At 44.9% G+C, this 23573-nt stretch overlaps 1 protein-coding gene across 1 annotated transcript; it reads left to right on the top strand.

The window, feature by feature from the left end:
- Nucleotides 1-20719: 20719 nt before the first annotated feature.
- On the top strand, nucleotides 20720-23197 carry LOC118772142 (potassium voltage-gated channel subfamily A member 1). The gene has a single exon (XM_036520415.1). It carries the CDS (start codon nucleotides 21009-21011, stop codon nucleotides 22695-22697), a length of 1689 nt encoding a protein of 562 aa, XP_036376308.1. The 5' UTR covers nucleotides 20720-21008; the 3' UTR covers nucleotides 22698-23197.
- The last annotated feature ends 376 nt before the right edge of the window (nucleotides 23198-23573 follow it).

Below are 23573 nucleotides of genomic sequence, written 5' to 3'. Positions count from 1 at the left end.
AAAGTGATATATATAAAAGCCATATCATGCACACTCTATGATCCCATATTTTGCACACTCTATGATCTTCCACTTCAAAAATGTAACAATTAAGTGTCATGGCCATATGCCAGTGCTACTTCATACACAGACATACAACAAAAGACGCTACTCCTCCAAGTACAGCCAAGTGTTTAAAGAGAAGCTCCTTCATCTCTAACTTCTTCACCGTGTCCACATGCCAAAATTACATTGCCATGTTGTGTACGACAAAACATTAAGTTAAAAACGAAACAGTGAAAATTATACCTATCTAGGACACACCACAGGTAGTCATACACTCACCAAAATGGAACCTTTTGAAAAGTTGCCAGGTATAAATATGGATTTTATAGATGTACAAACAGTATATTCCCCACAGGGTGCAAACTGAAAGTATTTGTGTCACCTTTTGTTCAGTGGGAAGTAAGTACAGCATGCACTGCAGCATCAATTAGTCCTCCAAATCCTGTGACCCCTTAACTATTTTCAAAAAAGATGGGAATGTTAATACAGTTAAAAGCATGTAAAGGACGGAACATGAGGCTGGCTGAAATTATGCATGCCTGAATGTAATGAACGTTCTGTTATGGGTCATTTTAATCCACCCACACCTACTGCTGCAGGTACAAACTAACACAGCAGACTGTAGTCTGGCATCCTCTGACAGTTGCCTCAGCCTGGGCAAACATGTGAGCAAACTCATAAAAGCATCGGGCACAGAGATGTAAGCCGGGAGGAAGGCGAGCAGACGGCGTATTGATTTACAGGGCTGGACACCCTGAAAGGGATCTGGGGTCAGAGTGGGATTTGTGCGGCCGAACTCGAGCCCGGCTGCGCCCGTGCTCCTCCACGCTGGCAGGATGCTGCTGTTCTCGCCGTCCACGGGACCCTGTCGTCACCTGTCAAGCGCATGTGAGCTCCTGCACCACCCGAGCGCTGCAGTCCGTTTTCCACAGGCTGCCCTCTGCCTGACCTCTCACTGGCCCTCACTGTTGTCTGCCTGCCCCAGACCGATCATTCTATGCAACTCTCCCCAACTCCCCAGTTCTCTCTCCCAAAATCAGTCAAGTGGCGCTTATTGAATAGTGAGGTGTGAACTTTTACCTCTTTGCTTGTAATATGATTCTGCTAATCCTGATCTTTGTGTGGACGGGCAAAGGTTTTTCTGGTACAGGAGAGCTTGAGGGCGGAGGAGAGCTAACCCCCTCTTCTCTCCCCTAACTAACTCTCACTTTGATGGACAGGGAACGCAAACAATCTCAGCACTGACTTTCTTCTGCAGAGCTTTCAGGCTTCTAATGTTGCATTGCAGGCTGGCATTCAACTTATCCGCATTGTGCTTTTTACTTGTTTGGTACGCGTTTCATGTTTGGGGGTCACCAGAATTAACAAAAAATGGAAATTGAAAGATGGTAGAAAATAAAAAAGTTTGAATTTGTCTCTGTACTGAAATTCAGAGAATACATCTCAGTTAAACTGAATCTGGCTTTACCCTGAAAATGGTAGTATTAGTGCTACCACAGCATATGACTACTGTAATCAGTAAGGAAACAAAAACGATCATGTTTTCAGTTTTACATTTAAAACAGGTATGGGGCAATGGGGCAACAGGGGCCAATGTTTTCCTATACTTGACCAATATAATGAATAAAGCAGTCTGTTGCCATCAACAGATCTTTCAACAGGATCTGAACACTCCTATTCTGCACACACTAACACACATTCCATTGCAAGTCACATTCCAAGTCTTCTACACTGGCCTTTCTGTTGCCACACACAGTCACTTCCTCCAAACTACATGATTTGCCAGTTTGGCTTGATTTCTGTCATGTGACCTGGAGGTTGCTATGTTGGTAGGACCAAACCTACAAATTGTTCAATGTGATTCTGGTTTGGACACACAGTGCAAAAGTCCCTGTTATCTTAAGCACATGCTCCCAGGAAAGCACTTATTTCGCCTGAAGAGTAAAACATCCAGGCCCAACTCCAGGTCTCACACTGACGTCTGTGAGAGTCTGTCTTCTTGACGGCTGGTGAATGGCAGTTATGACAACCATCCGCTTTCACAAATACACTCTACCAGACCAGCAGAAGACCCCTGATCACTCACTATGACGTCACGGCCGCAGGCCATCACGACAGTCGCCGGTGTATGCGGGCTCCAGCTCTCGCTGGGGAGCAGCTCCAGCATCACGTTCAGCAGAGTTGAGTTTCAGCCTTGGTTGAGTGGCTTGGCAGCGTCCTGCCATTAGTTTAATAAAGCAAAGAGGGGATTTGGCGAGACGGAGAGATTCGTGTTCTCATAATGCACCACCAGCAGAGGGGAGATAAGACAAATGCTCCACATCTAAACAGAAATTAATAACAGGGACAAGTGTGCCGACCAGCAACCAAAGTAGCCAGGAAGCAGCCTTGCATATTTAATGTATGTTGATTAAAGGGAATGATTGATGTGACGAGAGCGTTCATGAATAAACAACCTCTACTTTTGTACCCAATTAAAAGTTAACCGGAGATCAGGGTCTGTGGCAATAAGACACTCTTGGGCATGGAGGTTGGGCTTTCCTGCAGGTGATGCTGGAACCAGGAAAGACAGGCTGCCCCTCAAAAAAGCCCCCCTCAACAGCATGTGAACGCGAAGTGACCACTGGGTCAGCACGCACTGGCTGACGCCGGCAACCCTGCACAAGCTCAGCTTCGGTCTGACTGGGGTGAAAAAGGCTTCAGCGTTACACTAAGTGCCTGCAGTTGCACTTCCTTCAGCCCAGAGTCACTGGCAAAGCAATAAAATCTTGAGGTCCAGAAGCTGCTACGTTTCTAAAAGAATGCCCTTGCCTGCAGCTGGAGCTGGGCCAGGAGCAGCGGTACCGGCGTGTTGAGGACGGTTGAAAGTAGGAAGCTCTTTTCCCCTCGTCTCCCGACGACCCCCACAGCGGCAGAATTAATCCCACACTCCCCCAAGCTGCGGGTGGAGGAGGAGGTGGCGACCCATGGCAAACAATGAGTGAAACTGAGAAGGGCGATTCAGGGTTTCCGTGCGTTGCGGCCGAGGAGAAACGAGACAAACTAATTACTGATGTAATCATAGCCTGGTGGGAAGGCCAGATGAAGGTATTTATGATAAAAAAGAGAGCGCACTGTCTCAGGAATTTAAACTGCAAGGGCAACATTCTATTTGACATTGCAGAGGGTGGAGGCTGAGGCGAAACGATTTACTGCTATTGTAAATACTGTACTGTCAGCGATTAGATTTTGTGTGTTCACCCATCAAAGACGCATCACAGAGTTTACTTCAATTACTCGTCCCAGGCCTGCTCATGCATGAGTAATTATTTGGCTCTGCAACAGTTTACCCATTAGATTGACATTTCAGGCTTGCAGACTGGCTCATCTTAAAGCAGGGGATGGAAATATTTTTCCTGCAACACATGCAGGGTTTTTGCACAGTCATGCTCGCCCGCTGGACAAAGAAGAAAGCAATGACAGCCCCACCTTAATCTGTTGTTTCGCATCCCACCAGTTTGCAATTTGCTGCATTTTGAAAATGTTGTTAAATGATACCAGACAGGCTGGCTGGAAACTCATTTAAAAAATGGATAACAGCACATATTATCAACACAAGCAGAAGGGTGCTGGACTGACACACCATTTGTGTTCAGTTCACAGCAGAAGTATTGCCTAGTTGTACATGAGTACATACTGTACTTACACAAACTTCGTACTTCGTAATTACACAAAGGAAATGTATTAAGTTTTTTTTTCTTCCATTTTTATTCCTTGGTTTAATCACACGTTATTTTCAGTAATTAAGGCAAATCAGCTCAATTCATTAATTTATTTATAGAGACTATAAAACGTGTTTAATTAGAAAAACCACAATCTTTACTTTTTGCTTTTTCATTAGCAAAGACACATGTCAGATAATTCTTTTCTGATACAGTGAATTTATAGCAGACAAATGTAAATAAATGACAAATTCAAATCAATACTCGGTTAGAAGTGCATCTGTTACAAAAAGTACCAGACAGTACACAGCGTGAACACTAATCTACACAGTGAACTATAGACTTTATAGGTACAGAAAACAAACAGAGTTTTCAAGTTCCATTTTCCCCATCTGTTTCAGACCATGGTTTGCAGGCTCCAATATTTTTTTCTCCAGGTTCTTAATTAAAAGAAAAAAAAATCCAGCATTTTATTATTTATCCCTTTTGCTTCCATATGGAAGTGACTCACTACATTTTTTGCACATGAGCAACTGTCCAGATGGCAAACAAAAAGGAACGGTTTTGCTTAATTGGTAGAGAGAAAAAATTCAAAATGTACCAATGTGAATGGGTAAACAATTAATGGGTAAAAATGTATGGCAAAAAGTCTCACTTTCCACTAACACCTCTACAATGAAAATCAACCTATATAACCAGTTCACAGGTTGAACAGGGTGGTTCCTACAATACCTTATTGATGTAAATAAGCTGCACCTCCAAATCCTGTTCATGGATCAGTTTTTGGGACAAACTAACCACTACCTGTAAAAGCCAGGGCATCTCTTCCAAATGATAGCTTTCCTCACCAACCAAGGCAGTCACTCTGACATTTCATTTTTTAATCCAATCACTAGTAACTCTTTTTCGGGAACCAGGAGGTGACTTGAAACTGCACACAGTTAAACTGAATCGGCACATTTTGTACACAATATTCCATCCATCATCATGCCAGAAAAGCTGTCCGATTTTCATGAACCGTTTAACACACATTTGAAACTGAACTTAACGCTACTGGATATACAGAGAAACATACTGTAGCACAAAAACCAAGACCACGATGCTAACATTATTAAACCAGTGAAAGGAAAGCTGTGGATTGGTGTCCCATGCCCAGTCAAGACAGAGGAGAAAGTTCATAATGACCCCAGATCAAAGTGCCCTCAGCCTCAAAATAAATAGACACAGCGTGTTCCTACATACCATAAAGGCATTTTTGGGAGCTGCAACAATGTGCAGGTTCTACTTCTTTATCATTTAGGATGAGTGCCCACTGTGTAAACCAGTCTGGTAACAGTAGACGTGTATATTTATATATTTAGGTATTTTTCACATACACACATCTTGTTTATTTGTGCTGCTCCCTACTCTGGCGGCTCTGCGCCCGGAAGAGCTTCTGCCATCTGGTCTGTCCCCTCTGTGAGAGGGACAGGGGGCCAGGGGCCCCTTGGGGAATGGGGGTGTCGCAGGAGCAGTGGGAACATGGATTCTCCACCCTGGGATGCTGCTCTGAGTAACACGCTAGGAAAACTCAGCTGAGGCCCAGAGCAGTCTGGCACTATGAGCTTTTGGCTGTCACTCAACTCACCCGGCCCGCCTCCAACATGCAACCGCCAATCAGCTGGTGACTGAGGGTCGGTCAGCGAGGACTTGGGAGAAAGCCCACCTGGACCGCCCATCAGCTGTTGTGGCCTAAAGAGGTGACATAATTCCAGTCCCTTTGATTTGTCTTACAGTTAAAACTGAAGGATTTCCCTGATCTTGATCCCAACGGCCACATTTTTTGTTGGTTTGTGTTCATTTTCCAAACCGCAACAAAGCTGAACAAAGTCTGGGTTTTTGGACGTATTGCCGAGCTGCCCCATAAATGGATAATGCATGGAAATGTAAGCCATGTCAGTTTGCCCGGGATAAGAGCCAAGCAAATAAATAGTGATTGTACTGCAGTAATGTGTGGGGTGTCATGTCCCATGGGGCGTCTGCACAGTGCGTCAGAGCAGAGGCCTGGGAGTGCATGGAGCTGAGTGGCAGGAAACTGATGGATATGCTGCGCGCACACACACACACACACACACACACACACACGCACACACACACGCACGCACGCACGCACGCACGCACGCACACACACGCTCACACACACACACGCACGCACGCACGTACACACACATCCAGACATACTTACCACAAACGAGTATGCATGTACAAACATACTCACCCCTCATGCATACACACAAACATAATGTGCAGGGTTTATATACTGTAAACATCCTCCCCCATTGTTTTGCTATGCGTTGCTTTCATAACATACTGTATTAGCTCCTTCCTCCCTGGTCATCCACAAGTTGTGCAGGGTGCACTGTGTGAGTGTTCTTGATTGGGATGCAGAGGGTGCATTCTCAGTTTTCCATTGCTTTATTTTGTTTTGTGTTTTTTTGAGCAGCTAGCTATGTAGACTAGGAACAAACTTCTAAATATAGAACGATTACCAGTATCTTAAAGAAGGCTAACAAGCTGAACCTGAGGTTCAGAAAAAAAGGAAAATATAGGTAAAAATAAGGTGGGTAACAAGGAGGTGAGATGTGGTGACATTCTGCAGATGTGACACAGAGAGACTGGACCTGGTCCAGCTATTGCTTTTGAGACTGATAGAAAGAAGAAAGGGACTGTGGAGGGGTGAAAGGGGGTGCAGGCGTGAATCTGCTGGGGAAAGGGGGGATGTAATAGGGTGTTATAAAGTAACCCTGGGCTGGGGGGTATGGTTATGAAGGTGCAGGGACGGGGGTGGGGAGCATAACCTATTGGGGGGGGGGGGACAGTAGAGGCTGGAGTCCTTGGCCAAGGGAACATGGTGTACAACAGAGGGCATGGAGTAATAATAGCTCTCATACACATTCTGCAGTGGGGCCACTCCATGCCTCTCTTGTCAACAGCAAGCCTTTGAAGTCTAATGTTTCAAGAGAGGGAAAACAGAGTGGGGGCAAGTAGCACAGAATAGCACTGTTCAGGGCTGTGGCAGCACGTCTTCTGTTCACTGCAAAGAAAACACCACTGCTTATCTTTTTTTCCTCAAATACACAAGGGAGGGAAATTGATTGTACTGGACATTCAACTACTTTTAATATTATTGTACTGTACTTAGACAGGCACACTGATTACAGGAAAGACCTAATATTTTATTCACCTGTCCTCAGTATCAGGATGTGCTGTAATAGCACAGAAATTCAGATTTCCCCTCAACAAAGAAGAGCATGTTAGCAATGCGCTGCCACAAGCTTGAGCCAGTAGGCTGTAACGACAGCTCCACTCTGCTGAAAGGTTCATTTTTTGCTTTGATGAATACCTCTGCATGCAGTTGTATACCTTTGACCAGATCAGCTCAGCAGTATCCTTCTACAATAAGAGCTTAAAGAGACAGCGGCTAGAAATCACCAGCAAATGTACAAAACTCCCGGCTCTACATCAGCCTCAAACTCAGTTCTGCTGAGGCTTGGCTTATGAAATCAAGCCTCATTATGTTTGAGGAGGGGCTTCTGGAATAAAAAGTCACCAGAGGTTTCTATTGTGCACTTATCCAAGATGAGTCACAGCGTTTTAAACTAGCAGCATTGTTCAGCCAAATGCATTATCTACCTCAGAGTCAACCTTTGTACTTTTTGTAAAAAGTGGGAAAAGTAAGGTTTTTTATTCTGATACACATTTCATGTACCTCTCTGATGGGATTATTATGACAGTGATAATACGAAAGATAGTAATGATCAATAACAATAACAAAATTCATTGGTCAACTACATGTAAATTCCCTGTCAAAGATTCCCTGTAGATCACAACAGCACATTTGGGTGAGGCTTTTGTAAAAGAAAAATGAACAATTGTTTTTATTACACTATTATTCTCTTACAAATCAAATATGATTACATTGCAGTGCTGTGTTAATTTCGAACTGAAAGCACAAGCTATACAGGAAACAAGCCAAGATAGTGTTAAGATTAAAGACAAACTTCAGTAAAAATAAATATGCAATTTTCCACATTTAATTGTAGTAACAAATCTAAACACAATTTTAACTCAAGTATCAGTGTTTAATTTTTCTAAAACAGTTTAATGTTTATTACGATTTAATGCAACTGCATTGATCAAGCTTTTCCTGACTTCCACACACAGAACCCGGGAACAACTCACAGACACTCACACATGCACACAAACACACACATGTAGACACACACCCTTGGACTAAATCAATGAAATGTCCTGAACATAAACTCATTAATAAAGGCAAGTCAAGTGTAACTCTTTTTAAAATGCAAACACAATTCTTCCCAGACTCATGTTCATCAAGCTAGTTGCGGAAAATCATTTAATTTTAAGTCACAGTGGTATTAATGTTGGAGAAATGCTTAATGATGCCTGGAATGACACAGGATAAATGCTGCATGAATTCGGGGGACAGCACCTCTGAGTGCTGCAGCGGCAGAACAAGCTGCTCAGACTGGGGAGGGCACGCTGTGTGGGGCTCACGAGCGCGGCAGCTCCTGTGAGAAGGGGTGTCGGAACCAGAAGGCGCGACGGGAAACCAGATCAGGTGTTTATGAAGCTCCAAGCAGACGTTCCCCAAAACCCTGCTTAAGTGCAGAAAGCGAAAATGCGATTAGATTGGAGGTGCATTCCCGGACAGGTTTTAGTGGTTGGAGGCGAGGGTTGCTGGCAACGACTGCCACCCGAGACAGCTGTGAGATGTGCCGGCTGGTGCAGCAGCATTGTCAGCGCCTTGTTGTGGGCAGAATCAGGCCCTGGGAGCAGGAGCTGGCCAGAATAAAAAGATGAACACGCTGATGGAAAGGGCTGCACACTCGTAAATACTTACACACATTCCCTGTGGCAAGAGGACCTTGAGTCTGAGTACCACACATGCATCTGACTCTAAATGGTGAAGAAAAAACACATGAGCACAGTGTTCACGTGAGAAGGACCAGGGGGGTGGAGTCACACAATATTGTCTCTGGCCTGGGGTCTAAACGCATGGGTGGAAAACTGTCCCAAAAATAGTGTGACCCTCCCTCTCGTCGTGCGTCCCATAAGGTCACAGCTCTGCCTCTGACATTCCGCAGTGATCCTTCCTAGAAAACTTCCCTCTTGCCACCACATGAGCAAGGATGGGCTGCAGACGAGCTGGAATCTCAACCTGACCCGCGCTGCGGCCAGCGTGCCTCTTCCTGACTGCCACCAGGCCTGTAAGCGGGCATGCGAACACGGCTCACCTCCTGTTACCCGCGGCCGAGGCCAGGATAGCGTCCTCCTTACTTTCACTAACAGACCTGTGTGGGTTCAGATCCTAGACTGAATACCGCAACTTTTTTTTTTTTACAGTATTTCCCTTAGCAGACATCTTTAGCCAGAGCAACATACAGATGACAGATCCATCGATTCGAATAGGTGGACACTTATTTAAGAGTTGTTGGTTAAAACAATTGCTTAACTGTACAACATCAGTGCCCCATCGGAGAATTGAACTGACTACCCTTGGGAAGGCCTGCCCCTGTGACCACAAGGGTAAACCCTGGAACTGACCTGCAGGGTGCTGTGCTCAAACCACCTTCAAATTCAAGGCCCAAACCATCTTCATAACAGTACATCAGAGTCATTAAAGCAGGGATGGGCATCATTTTTACTACTGTTGGTTTTCACATGAACCATCACAGAGATCTGTCGACAACACAGATGGGAGTTATTCATACCAATCAAGCACAGTTGCAACACCAATGTCAAGTGCCTCACAAGCACACACATTAACGCCTCTTCCTATTATTAGCATTCCTAAGCACAGTATCCACCATTATCCAAATCACAAAGGCACTTCTGCTGTCCAAGAGTAGAAGTGGCAGCTCTGCACCATTCTGTGCTGCTGCAGTACTGCGCTGAAACACAGGGTGGCGGTAGCGAGTCAAACCTGTCTTACTAAAGGTGACTGCAGCAGAATATGGCATCAAAAGGCACCACTGCAGTCTGTCTGTGCTGCTGGACCTGAAGGTGAGTTGAAACGCCTTTATGTATCATTAGCACTGCTATCTGGTCTCTTTTTCCACTGGTGGTGAACTTTCTGTATAGACCTTAGGGTGTCATGGAATCTTGCAGTATGGCTCCCTAAATCTATTACAGACCCATGCGGAAAGAGCTGTATGCATGACCCTTGCTTAGCTCCAGATGTACTATCAGGACAGATAGTGACATCAAAAGATGCTCGCAGCATGAATGGCTTATGGTGTTCCATCTACCGATTCAGCGAAAAATATCAGAAATGAGTTTAAAATAATGTAAATGGCGCTTTCAGCACAACGCTGGTGATCAGAATGCTGTGCTTTAAGGCTATTCTGTTATTCAGTGCTGCATTTCTTTTTGCAATTTATCTGCATTTTTTTCTTTCACTTGTAAGTTCAACACTGCCACCTTGTGGGCTCTTCGAACACACCTCACCTCTGTGTGCACAGATAAAACGGCGGATGCCACTGCATGGTCTTCACGTCCATATTATGGGAGGAGCTTTCACTCTGCGTTCAGAAATTACTGACCCAGACCTTTTTCTCTTTTTTAAATCAAATGTATTCACACAGATTCATCCATTGCATCGACTCTATACTAATAATACCTCGTCCCCTAGAGTTTGCATAACGCCCACCTAGGTACCTGACAAATAATCAGCTGAAAAGGACAACGGATGTTCCAAACTCATCCCATCACTCTGCTTTGCTCGCTCTCTGCTCTTTAGGTATTTTGGAAAGACTCCCTTGTAGCCTCTCCTCTATGTGTGACTGTTCTGCCCATAAAACAACAACAGGAGTGGGGGTCGGGGTGGGGGTGGGGGGATGGGAGGGAGAGCTCCCACAGTCACCAGGCAATAGACAGAATATTGATACACTCCACAGAGAGCAATTCAGAACTGGCTCCCTCTGTCTAATGTGTCAACCAAAGGCAGAAGAGTCATTCAGTCCATAAACACAGATTGAGAGAATCAGTCTGTGGAGAATCAATGCCAGTGTACACATGGCAGCCAGCCTTTGTTTGTATTGAGCCTGAGTTTGGGGAAGGATCGAGCCTGCAATACAACATGGGCATTCATAAAAAAAATCTCTCATTCAAAATGATCTGGAAATATGTGACTGTACACTATCTATTTATTTTTCTTTTTCCAACTGTGAGGGACACAGGCTAATTCTTATAAGGGCTCCATTTTTCTCCAGTAAACTTTGTATAATCTGTACTTTTAACATTATGTAAATTACTGATTTACATGTGTTTTTCACAACTGTGTTATTACACACACTGTGAGGTGCTGAATTGCAAAAGAGTTTGACACAGGGATAAATGTACTGTTTGTTAAATGACGTTATGAGCAGAATGTTGGCTGGCATCTGATTGGATGATGCACTGTATCTAGATCATCCTCCATTTACAGTCTTTTGGGTAATCAAGCCTGACTTGAAATTATTATCCATTATTATCCGATCTGAAGATGAGAAGAGAAAGTGGGGACATCTCTGTGACCCTGTGTGTGAGGCCAGCTCTCTCATCCTGAATCAATCGTTCTTTCATCTGGTCATATGGATGGCAGAGACAATTGGAAAAGAGTTCAAACTCATACAAGCATGCTTCCCTTCCAGTACCTTTTCTACAACCTCTTCCTGTCTCCTCTCTCTCTGCCTCGTCCATTCCCTGCCTCAGTTATCTGGCCTCACAGTGAGTGCTCCCTGCCTCAGTTATCCGGCCTCACAGTGAGTGCTCCCCGCCTCAGTTATCCGGCCTCACAGTGAGTGCTCCCCGCCTCAGTTATCTGGCCTCACAGTGAGTGCTCCCTGCCTCAGTTATCTGGCCTCACAGTGAGTGCTCCCTGTCTCAGTTATCTGGCCTCACAGTGAGTGCTCCCTGCCTCAGTTATCTGGCCTCACAGTGAGTGCTCCCTGCCTCAGTTATCTGGCCTCACAGTGAGTGCTCCCTGTCTCAGTTATCTGGCCTCACAGTGAGTGCTCCCTGCCTCAGTTATCTGGCCTCACAGTGAGTGCTCCCTGCCTCAGTTATCCGGCCTCACAGTGAGTGCTCCCTGCCTCAGTTATCTGGCCTCACAGTGAGTGCTCCCTGCCTCAGTTATCTGGCCTCACAGTGAGTGCTCCCTGTCTCAGTTATCTGGCCTCACAGTGAGTGCTCCCTGTCTCAGTTATCCGGCCTCACAGTGAGTGCTCCCTGTCTCAGTTATCCGGCCTCACAGTGAGTGCTCCCTGCCTCAGTTATCTGGCCTCACAGTGAGTGCTCCCTGCCTCAGTTATCTGGCCTCACAGTGAGTGCTCCCTGCCTCAGTTATCCGGCCTCACAGTGAGTGCTCCCCGCCTCAGTTATCTGGCCTCACAGTGAGTGCTCCCTGTCTCAGTTATCCGGCCTCACAGTGAGTGCTCCCTGTCTCAGTTATCTGGCCTCACAGTGAGTGCTCCCTGCCTCAGTTATCTGGCCTCACAGTGAGTGCTCCCTGCCTCAGTTATCCGGCCTCACAGTGAGTGCTCCCTGCCTCAGTTATCTGGCCTCACAGTGAGTGCTCCCTGCCTCAGTTATCTGGCCTCACAGTGAGTGCTCCCTGTCTCAGTTATCTGGCCTCACAGTGAGTGCTCCCTGTCTCAGTTATCCGGCCTCACAGTGAGTGCTCCCTGTCTCAGTTATCTGGCCTCACAGTGAGTGCTCCCTGCCTCAGTTATCTGGCCTCACAGTGAGTGCTCCCTGCCTCAGTTATCTGGCCTCACAGTGAGTGCTCCCTGCCTCAGTTATCTGGCCTCACAGTGAGTGCTCCCTGCCTCAGTTATCTGGCCTCACAGTGAGTGCTCCCTGCCTCAGTTATCCGGCCTCACAGTGAGTGCTCCCTGCCTCAGTTATCTGGCCTCACAGTGAGTGCTCCCTGCCTCAGTTATCTGGCCTCACAGTGAGTGCTCCCTGTCTCAGTTATCTGGCCTCACAGTGAGTGCTCCCTGTCTCAGTTATCCGGCCTCACAGTGAGTGCTCCCTGTCTCAGTTATCTGGCCTCACAGTGAGTGCTCCCTGCCTCAGTTATCTGGCCTCACAGTGAGTGCTCCCTGCCTCAGTTATCTGGCCTCACAGTGAGTGCTCCCTGTCTCAGTTATCTGGCCTCACAGTGAGTGCTCCCTGCCTCAGTTATCTGGCCTCACAGTGAGTGCTCTCTGCCTCAGTTATCTGGCCTCACAGTGAGTGCTCCCTGCCTCAGTTATCTGGCCTCACAGTGAGTGCTCCCTGCCTCCTCTCACATGTTACTGACACATTATACATTGATTACCTCCTTCTTTCTCAGAGAGGAACACACCAGCAATGAATTAATGAGTAATTTAGGGATTTTCAGAGTTGTTAATGAAAAGCACCTTTGCTTGGGCTTGGGACAAGAGGGTATCAGCTTTAAACCCCAGGCAGGACACCAGCATCATGTCCTTGAGCAATGTACTTCACCTAAACAGCTTCAGCAAACAGCCAGCTGTACACCTGAAGTGTGCAAATACAGACTCTAAGTCCTGCCTCATAAGTGCTCAGCAAACAGATGATGTAATGTGATGTCATCAGTGACACGGGGAGCTTTAAATAGATGACGCACGTGACCCAATTGTCCTTGATTTCCCCATTTGCAGTTGCTGTCTCATTTCCTCTGATTACTCTGGCATTAGCTGTCAAGACTTTTTTAACTCAAGTGACTTATCCTCCCTCCCTATCCTTCCCTGACTGAGAGCTCAGAGCATCTTATTTTCCCATGCGCACATTGCAGCGCTCGTCATCCGGTGTGCCTCCTTCAGGTAATGTTACAGGCCTAGTTTGTCAGTAACACAGGACGGTCAACTAACCCCAAGCAGTGTGTGCACTAGATGCTGTTCATAGGAATAAAAAAAGATTATTCCCAGTACTGCAGGGTTTTTTTTAAATATAAAAGTGTGCAAGGAGAAGAATTTGCATGGAAAACACACTGAGCTTGCACTTGGCAAATCAGAATCTCTCTTGACAAATATCAGGTGAAAGGTCACATATGGATATGTGCTCAGTACTGAGAGGCCCATTCACCTTACTTAACATTAACCTCTTGGTGCAGTTTTACTCATCAGTGAAACAAAACTCAATCCCCCACAAGCGCTGCCAGGACTGTGCTGCCCTTTTAGTTCTGAAAGAGAACAAAAACCAATTACAAAATGTGCAGAGTTAACAAAGGAATATACAACACAGGACAGCAGAGAGGAAGATGAATATGCACCCCTGCAACACCCAGCACAGACACAACAGCATAGGCATAACACCAAATCCCACAAAATCTGCAATTGTGCAAAATTTAAATAGACTTCAGCATTTCTCTAACAATTTTGTTCAAAAAATGACCTAAGTGGAAGTTTTTTCCCCCTGGGTATGTAAATGATAAAAGAATGCTAGTCATTATCACTACAGCTGTACACACTTTATTGAACTGAAAGTCAGGATGTTTATTCCCTGAGCCCGAACTGACGAGAAACCATAAATATAGTGTGCGCTTGATGAAGATACACTCTGTCCCAACTTCAGACCCTGGATCACTAAGAGTTTTTCCATTACTGTACAAACTGTAAGTTATAGTGCAAGGGTGGCCAAACCTCTCCTAGAGAGCCACTTCTCCTGCATGTTTTAGATCTCTCCCTGCTCCAACACAGAGGTTTGGCCACCCCTGTTATAGTGGGTCACAACTGGGTATATTGATCCTGGATGAGTTTCTGGAAACAGAAGGCATCTCTAGTGTCTGAGCACTGAGAGATAATGGAGCTGTCTGTAGAAAACTGTGGCATTAAGTGCTGTTATTTAGAGTTCCATCCACAATGCAAAATGTATGATAATCATGCAGGTGCGTTAGAAGCGTTAGAAGCAAAGTATGTTTGTTTTGTATTTTGTGCTGCAGAATGTATTCATTCTTCAAATGAGACTGTGTAGAGGAAGTAAAAAAGGACTGGAAAGGCTGGTCAAAGGCCACTGGGAGGATATGTGACTCCCCAGGACTGGACGTTACATTCCTACCCCCCCCACAGAAGCCGGTCCCAGCAGTGTCTGACCCAACATGTAAATCCCACACTCACAGCCTTACACTTAGTGATTTAAGAGCAGGGTTAAACCAAAACGTTCTCCCACCTGCTACAGTCAAATACTATAATTAGCAAACAGAAGGTAGGTCAAATTTTCAACACTATCTCAGCCAAAATCTTCCTCACAGGGACAACAGTCACCCCATTGCTTGTAGGCAGAATGAATCTGTCCCATGCTGAATGAATCTGTCCCACTATAATCACCATCATTGATATTCGTACCCAGTAGCCTCTTTCTATGGGGGATTTAATACTGACGTCGTGTGTTATGCGCCTGGGCTTTCCTGATACACCTCTGGATTAACAGTGATTCAATAAACAAATGAATACATGGATTATAATATAGAAGGATGACAACATCTGTCAATTGTGAACAGTTCCGTATATATGATATGATATGATATATGTCTTGCAATTTGAAGCAGCTTGGAACAGTGAATTAAGCTCGAATAATGCGCCACATTTCAATGAACAAATATCATCATCACTTTCATGAATCTATTTGGGAAAATAAAGTTTTTCTGAAAAACAGCTCAAAGCAATGATGCATGAGGTATGGGGCATTTGAACTAATATTGGATCAATATCAGTCATTTAACTGTGTAAAAGAGGGGGTCAGTTTCAGTCTCAAGAAAATTTCAAATGAAAGATCAATCTTATCAATGACCTATTAACATCCCTAAGCCGAAAGGTACAGCCTGTGGTTGTGGCAACAGCTGGCATCATTCCACACTATACATCATTGAATCTGCCAGACTCCTAGGCATCTATATGCCTTCAGTGTATCACAACCATTGTTCACCACGTTCATTGTTTATCGCTGGGCCAGAGAGTGAGGATCTGAGCATAGAATTCTTCCACTGTAATTAGGAGGTCTAATTTAAATGTCATCATAATGCCGGTTGTTACTGGTTACCTGTTGTTATGGTAACAGTTTCCTTCTGTGACTGGCAACGGAACTCGAGGCACTGAGCGACCGGCGTCACAGACCAGAGACGGCAGACATTAGCATTCTCACGCTCAGCAGAGCCAGAGTGGCCATGCGCCTCAGCCTGGAGCCTGCACACAGACCAAAAACACCAGCCCTCCTCCATCCCCTGTAACACCACATCACCCTGGTTTGTTTTGCATACTGAAAATTGTGTGAAGAAGACAGGCCTAGCATTACGTACACGATACACGATACATCATTTTCAATCAAGACTATCATGAAAACAGACAAGAGAAAAAAGGAAGGACTTATCTATATGGCTTTTGGACCCCATTTAAACCCCAAGGATGGGATGTTGACTGTTGGCATAATATTTGCGGCATCAAACAAATAAATTGCTAAATAATATTACTCTGAATATAACATAATGTTTAATATTTAGTTTTTTGTGAAGACAAATCACCATGTGTACAGCTAGAAAAGACTTACAATGCTGATATTTAATTGATATTTATATGAGACTCATGAGAAATAAAACATGTATGGCAGTGATAAAAAAAACAAAAATAACAGAGAAAGAGAAAACTAAGCATCTCCTAACATCAAAGCATACAGTCATGGGATTGCCATGGGCCAATTACTCTTAGCAGACAGTGAATGCGTCCTTGTTTAATTCCGATCTGATTATATTCTAATCCAGGGAAAATAAGACACCAATCAGGCCTAAGCATTATGTGACGAAACGGATGAATTTAGCTGCTTTGTTCCTAATCCGGAAGGGCTAAGAAAGTAACCTTTTTAAATAGGTCACGTTTGCGTCTTTTGTAAGAGCCTTTTCTGGATGGTACCCGCTCTGTGCGGGCGGGTTTCTCCTGCACTCGTTTACACGCGACGTCCCTTCACTTCACACTCCAGAGGCAGCGCAAACGGGAGAGGAGCCGGTGCGCCTCCGCAGGGCTTTCCCTCTCGACAACCAGGTGCAGCAGCCAATCACAAACACTGCCGCGGCACCACTGCTCACACCTGTGCACGGCGCACAAACGACACTCGGGGGACACGCTCCTCGGATCTCGTACTCGGCTTCACTGTGAGATGAAAATGTACAGCTCACGAATGCATGTGTGTGTATGTGTGTGTGCAGATGTGTGTGTGTCACAGCAGTCTTCACTCCTGGCACTGGAGATGTACCAACTGTTTGTTTTCCATATCATTATATTTGTTTGGCAGACGCGCTTATCCAGAGAGTTACACAGTTTGGAATTTTGAAGTGCTGTCAACTTGTACAGATGGGTATATACCGAGACAATCAAGGATGAGTAAGGCGCACAAGGGCACAGCAGCAGTGGCCCAGCTGGGAACTGAACCGGCAAATGTTGGGTTCCAAGCCCTGTTGCCACAGTGCCACACAACTGCCTAAACCACCCTTTTCTGCCAGTGGTGCAGTGACATGATAATTTAACAAGCTGCTTGTTTACGGAGTCAGACATACTACGACAATGATGACTAAACTGCTGAACTCACTCTTTATATAAACCTCACTGTAAATGCAGCAGACTCTTCTGGTGCTGTCCAGACAGAATGAACATAGATACTTTCAGGTAGCTGTACTACAAAGACTGTAGCTGACTCGACAAGCCTTGTCTGCCACAAAACAATCAGCACCTACTATTAATTAAACTGGATGATTTGTTAGCAGCTTATTTTGATTTTGAATTCATTTTTCATCTGTCTGTATTATCCATACACAACAACTCCCGGAAACTGGCTTCATCATATTTATCAGCCGATAACTACATGTATCACATTGGATCTGAAGTTAATATAATTCAACATGTGGCAACAATCTGACTTTGTGCAATGTCATTGAGATTACATGTTAAAATATAAAAATAAAATTCAGCCAAAAACAATATGTATATTATATAATGTTTTATTTCTACTTAGCCATGGATATGATTAAATATGCAGAACACTGAAATCTGTATTTTCAAAGCATTTGCGTGCATGCTGTTAATGAAAGACAAATGGTCCCTCTCTACTTCATTTACTTACAGTTAATTTTTTATGAATTTACTTTCATAATTCAGGCTTCTGTTCTTATATAACATAACTTATTTATACACTCATAAACATTTCTGGCATATAGAAGAATAATGCAGTTACCAAAGCAGCATAGTATCTCCTATTATATGGACGCTAAAATCAGCACGTGTGTGTTTGTGTATGTGTGTGCCTGTGAGCATTTATTGTGATTACATAACACATCTATGATCTTTAAAGGGTCAGAGTGCCTGATTCATAGCGCTATGGCACCTCAGGAATCTGGAACGGAACAGATGGTGAAAAACAGATGCCAGTCATCGCCTGGTCATTATTTCACTCAAATAGCTCAGCACAAAAGAACAAAAGCAGAAGTCCCTTGGTTGCTAGGACACAGAGGGTGGCATAGCATCGCAGTGGGTATGGCATCTACAGCAGAAACATCCTCACTCACAGCACCAGGGCATTCGGCTTTTCGTTTAATGGCCTGACTCTTCGTTTTGCTTTTTACCCAGAGATGCTGTGTACCTCTCTGGTCTTTCCTTCTCCTCTTCTTTTCTTAAAAAGCATGCTACTGCTACTTTCAAACTGGTGGAAATTGGGGAGCCCGTGTTAGGGTAACCACAACGAGGAACGAGAGCTCAAAGGCTGTGTGCTACACACCCCATCACTGCCACACCCCCACCCTCCCCATTCACTGATTGGCCGAAATGAACTGATCTGTGTGTTTTGGTGTCTCTCATCCGGAAAGGAGAAGCGTGAGCAGAGAGCAGGGAGGGGGCATCATGTGTGATGCAGAGCTGGGGGGTGAGAGTGTGGGTGAACCCCCGTCTGGGCTGAAGCAGACCTCAGAGGGTTAACCCAGAAAGCTCTCCCGGATATAATCCCTGCACAGCGTGCGAGCCATCTTCTAACGAAAGCAATCAGCAGCACCCGGCCATGCTGCCGACAGCTTGCCACTCTCGGGTAGATGGAGCTGTCTTTGACGCTCTAATTCACTGCTGGGATTAGGGAGGCGTGTCACAGAGGTGTTCATACTGACCCTCACTTACTCCATTCTGGGCAGAAGTAGTGGAGGATCTGGCCTCGCAAGGCTGCACGTTAACTTCCATGGCAGGGCACTACAGTGGAGCCCCTGTGCAAGGTAGCCCAGCTGATTTGCTTCAGTAAATATCCAGCTGTACAAGTGGATAATGTGTAAAATATAGCTTATTTTAACTCTCTCTTGATATCTGTGTTCGCTCATTCAATAAGAAATATAATATAATGGTATTTTACAGCACCTGATCCGTGGTGTAGTGTTTCTGTGAATGGCCATTGGGTACACTGCAAAACCCAAAAAGTCAAAGGTTATGTCTAGTGCTCTGACCTCCCACAGCTAAGAAGCTTAAACACTGGAGCTAAGCACTCACCCCTGCCTTCTTTGACAATTTGACCCATTGTGTCCTAATCAGGGTTTGACCACGAAGCACTGAAGTGGGCCAAACAACTAGAGGACTAAAAGGTCTAGAACTGACTAGCAGCACCCAGCGCTGATCCAGTAGCACTGAGCATCTTTCAGGATCTCAATGGCTCACAATCAACAGATACAACAGGAGATCTGCGCAAATATCTGTCTATCTACCTTTTCTTAACCACTCTTATCCTTAAGGGCATTTGAAGGATGTTGAAGGCTTTCCTGTTGTTTCTTCTGCACAGAATTCAGCAAAGGGATTAAGATTACAACATGAAAAGGCAAATATTTATACTCAATAAGAGTGTATAAAGCCCACGTCTTAGTGTCTTCAAAATACATCCTCTTTCACGTATTTAGTCCTTTGGCCTCTGAGTGCAGGAAAGCTGCTCTTTAATGAAGTCCACTGTGGCTGCATTACTGCTCTGTGTGTGTGTGTGTGTGTGTGTGTTTCTAGGGGCGACAACAACATTTTAAATGGATTTTGCTCTGGTGGATCAGGAAAGAATGGACTATAAACATAGGGAATGAGCCAAGGGCTACCAGGATTCCTGAACTGAGTGACATCTGTGGGGGCATCTAGACATCAGACTCAAAAGCTCAAAACCTTGGTGCTACCATTTATGCAACAATACATTGAAAACGTTCACTGCATTGACCCTGGCTTTCTTATCACGGCAAATATCAATGGTAGAAACGAAGCAACAAGGAGCACTTTTTACACTCTGTCATCACAATGACAATTTATAACGCACTGTACTGCAACGCAAAAATATCGCGATCCTGTCAACTCATAAGTGGTCTTACAAGCAGCGTAGTTTTCATACTATTGCGTGGGTTTCATACTATTGCGTCAGTGCTGAAACACAGCACATAAAACACAATTCCCATCTGCCGTTTCCCGAAATATACGAAACAATTTGCAGAATGGCACTAAAGATAGAGGAACATACGCATTTCTAAGGTAGACTGCATATGCTGGTTTCTTTACCCCTGAAGAAAACAAGCAACAAATTGTCTATCAATCTGGCAAAACACTTCAGACATGCTTTATTGTTAAAAGAAACACAGTAGCCAAGCACATGAAATCTAACATTTCTATCGTCAGTCTTGTGAAAAAAAAACTTCAGAAGCAATTTTTGTTTGCCCATAAATATATTTAAAATATTAGTAAAAAATAATGAAAAAAATTGCAACAGAAACTCTTCCACAGATCTGAATGTGTTTAAAGCCGAGGGTATTTTGAGAGGCGTAAAAACGCACGGACTCGGATCACTTCGCAGCTGAAGCCCTCCTCTTTTTCTCCCACCCCCCTCCCTCTTGGTTCGAAATGACAGATTGCCTGACACCGAGAAACATTTTCAAAGGATTCCCTGACAGCAGTGGCAGAACAGCTCTTTTGACGTCAGGAACAATCATTACTTTCTCATCCGGGTCCCCACCCCCCTCTTATGGTATTATTTACTTTACCAAGACCACGGAGCTCGCGCTGGCTTAGTCGTTTTTATTCATACATATATGTATTATTATTACGGGGGAGGAGGGCGTTTTGGATTATATCCAGTTTAATCTGGAGCTGATCTGTTTAGCTGGGGGAGCGTGTGCACAGCGAGGGAATATTCTGGCCCGACTATCCAAGTCTTTACAGATGAATATTTAATGGATCCGGAATGGAGATAGCCTTGGTAAGTTTTGAGAACGGTGGGGCCAAGGGGAGCGGAGGCAGCGCAAGCGAAGCCTGCTCGAACGCGCTGAATCTCCCCCAAGCGCCTTTCGCGCAAACCGGGCTCAACGAGGGCTACGGTAATGAGCTGAACACCCTCGGCAGCCTGCAGCCGGGATCGTGGAAAATAAACGACATGAACAACACCTTCAGCAGCAGCGAAAACGCCATGGACGCGCTTCTGCGGGCGGATCATAGCCCCCATCTCTTTGACGAAGACATGCTGGACATGGATTTAGAACACGAGAGCAATGAAAGGGTGCTGATCAACATTGCTGGTTTGAGATTCGAGACTCAACTTGGGACCCTAAATCAGTTCCCGGACACTTTACTGGGAGACCCCGACAAAAGGATAAAGTACTTTGATCCACTTCGAAATGAGTACTTTTTCGACCGCAACCGACCAAGTTTTGACGGAATACTTTATTTTTATCAGTCAGGGGGAAAAATCCGGAGACCTGTCAATGTGTCCATCGATGTGTTCGCAGACGAAATTCGGTTTTACCAGCTGGGGGAAGAAGCGATGGAGAGGTTCCGAGAGGATGAAGGTTTCATTAAAGAGGAGGAAAAGCCCTTGCCACAGAATGAATTCCAGAAACAGGTATGGCTCATTTTTGAGTACCCGGAGAGCTCCAGCCCAGCGAGGGGCATCGCTATCGTCTCCGTGCTGGTCATCACCATATCAATCATCACTTTCTGCATGGAGACGCTGCCCGAGTTCCGAGACGAGAGGGAACTGCCAGCCACCAGCAGAGCAGACAACGCCACTGAGACTCGGCCGTCTCACACTTTCTCCGACCCCTTCTTCATCATAGAGACTACATGCGTGATATGGTTCACTTTCGAGTTAATCGTGAGATTCTTCGCGTGCCCAAGTAAGTCCGAGTTCTCCAAAACGATCATGAACATCATAGACATCATGGCTATAATGCCTTACTTCATAACGCTGGGCACAGAACTGGCGGAGCAACAGGGGCAAGGCAACAACAATGGGCAGCAGGCCATGTCCCTGGCCATTCTGAGGGTGATTCGACTGGTTCGAGTGTTCCGAATATTCAAGCTATCCAGACATTCGAAGGGATTGCAGATTCTGGGGCAGACTCTGAAGGCCAGTATGAGAGAGCTCGGACTTTTAATCTTCTTTCTCTTCATTGGGGTCATCCTGTTCTCTAGCGCCGTTTACTTCGCGGAGGCAGATGAGCCCGAGTCCCATTTCTCCAGCATCCCCGATGCCTTCTGGTGGGCTGTGGTAACCATGACAACTGTTGGCTATGGAGATATGAGGCCCGTGACTGTAGGGGGCAAAATTGTCGGCTCGTTGTGTGCCATAGCAGGGGTTTTGACCATCGCTTTGCCGGTGCCTGTAATCGTGTCCAACTTCAATTACTTTTATCACCGGGAAACTGACCAAGATCAATCGTCTCTAAAAGACGAGCCCAACAGTGGCCGCACGAGCCCCTGTGACGAACTGAAACGGAGCCGCAGCAAATCTTCCCTGAAATCCACGGGGGACGTGGAAAACAATGATGAGGCTAATACACCAGTCGAAAAGGCGAACATTAAAGCAAACAGCAACATGGACATCAAAAGATCCCTTTATGCTCTTTGCTTAGACGCAAGAGAAACAGACTTATAGCTTAATGGGAGTGTTCGGTTAGTCAGTGATTCATTTAGACGGAGTTTTCGTTCGGAGAGTTTTTATTGTAGGCTTTCACTTTGGTGTAGAAAATACCCAGAGCGTAAACTCCAACCTTCATGTTTAGTTGTTCCGCAGATGATCAACACGCTGTTGCGACAGGGGCAATTTGAAGAGATGATTGCAATTTTACTACACAAGAATCCGATGATCTGATTATCACGTTTCAAAACGTAAATATTTGGAATTATTTCATCAACACCAGCTACACAAACATACAGTATTTGCACATCTGAGGATCATATCGCATTTGAAAATAATGTTAACTTGAAACGCACGGCCTCTTTGCAGAGGGAAAGTCGAGTGGTGATAGATTACAGCATGACTAGAAATAATTACTTGTGCGCTTAGTTTGTTGTCGAGGGATTAGGGTGTTGGGAGGCAGGAGTCTAATCGATCTGTCGGGTAGGCCTTAACCGAGATGCAATGACTAACGAAAATAACGGCGTGTAGAATAAGTGATTTGTTTGATTTCGAAAAAATCAAATGGGTATTTTCGTCTCAGTGTACTGTCTTTTATTAATCATCTGTTTACTGTCAGATGAGTTGTTGCATTATTGAAGACATGTACATATTTTTCATAAATAATTTATTTAAGGGTTTAACGTACTTACAGTTTGAAAGTGCATCCCATCTGAGATACAATTTATTTCCATATGTAGCTGAATATCCCCATGAAGCAGTTTGTTGTGGTGACATCTACTCTACCCTTGTTTCCTCGCATATTTTTAATATCCGTGGACATATATACGCATATTTTTTACAATCATACAAAAAGTGTCAACTGTTGCTTTTTTGTTGGAAACTTCGTGACTC

Source organism: Megalops cyprinoides, chromosome 25, assembly GCF_013368585.1.
Source record: "Megalops cyprinoides isolate fMegCyp1 chromosome 25, fMegCyp1.pri, whole genome shotgun sequence".
NCBI classification, from domain to species: domain Eukaryota; kingdom Metazoa; phylum Chordata; class Actinopteri; order Elopiformes; family Megalopidae; genus Megalops; species Megalops cyprinoides.
Note: the sequence above shows the minus strand (reverse complement) of the source record. Positions and strands in the feature narration are given on the sequence as shown.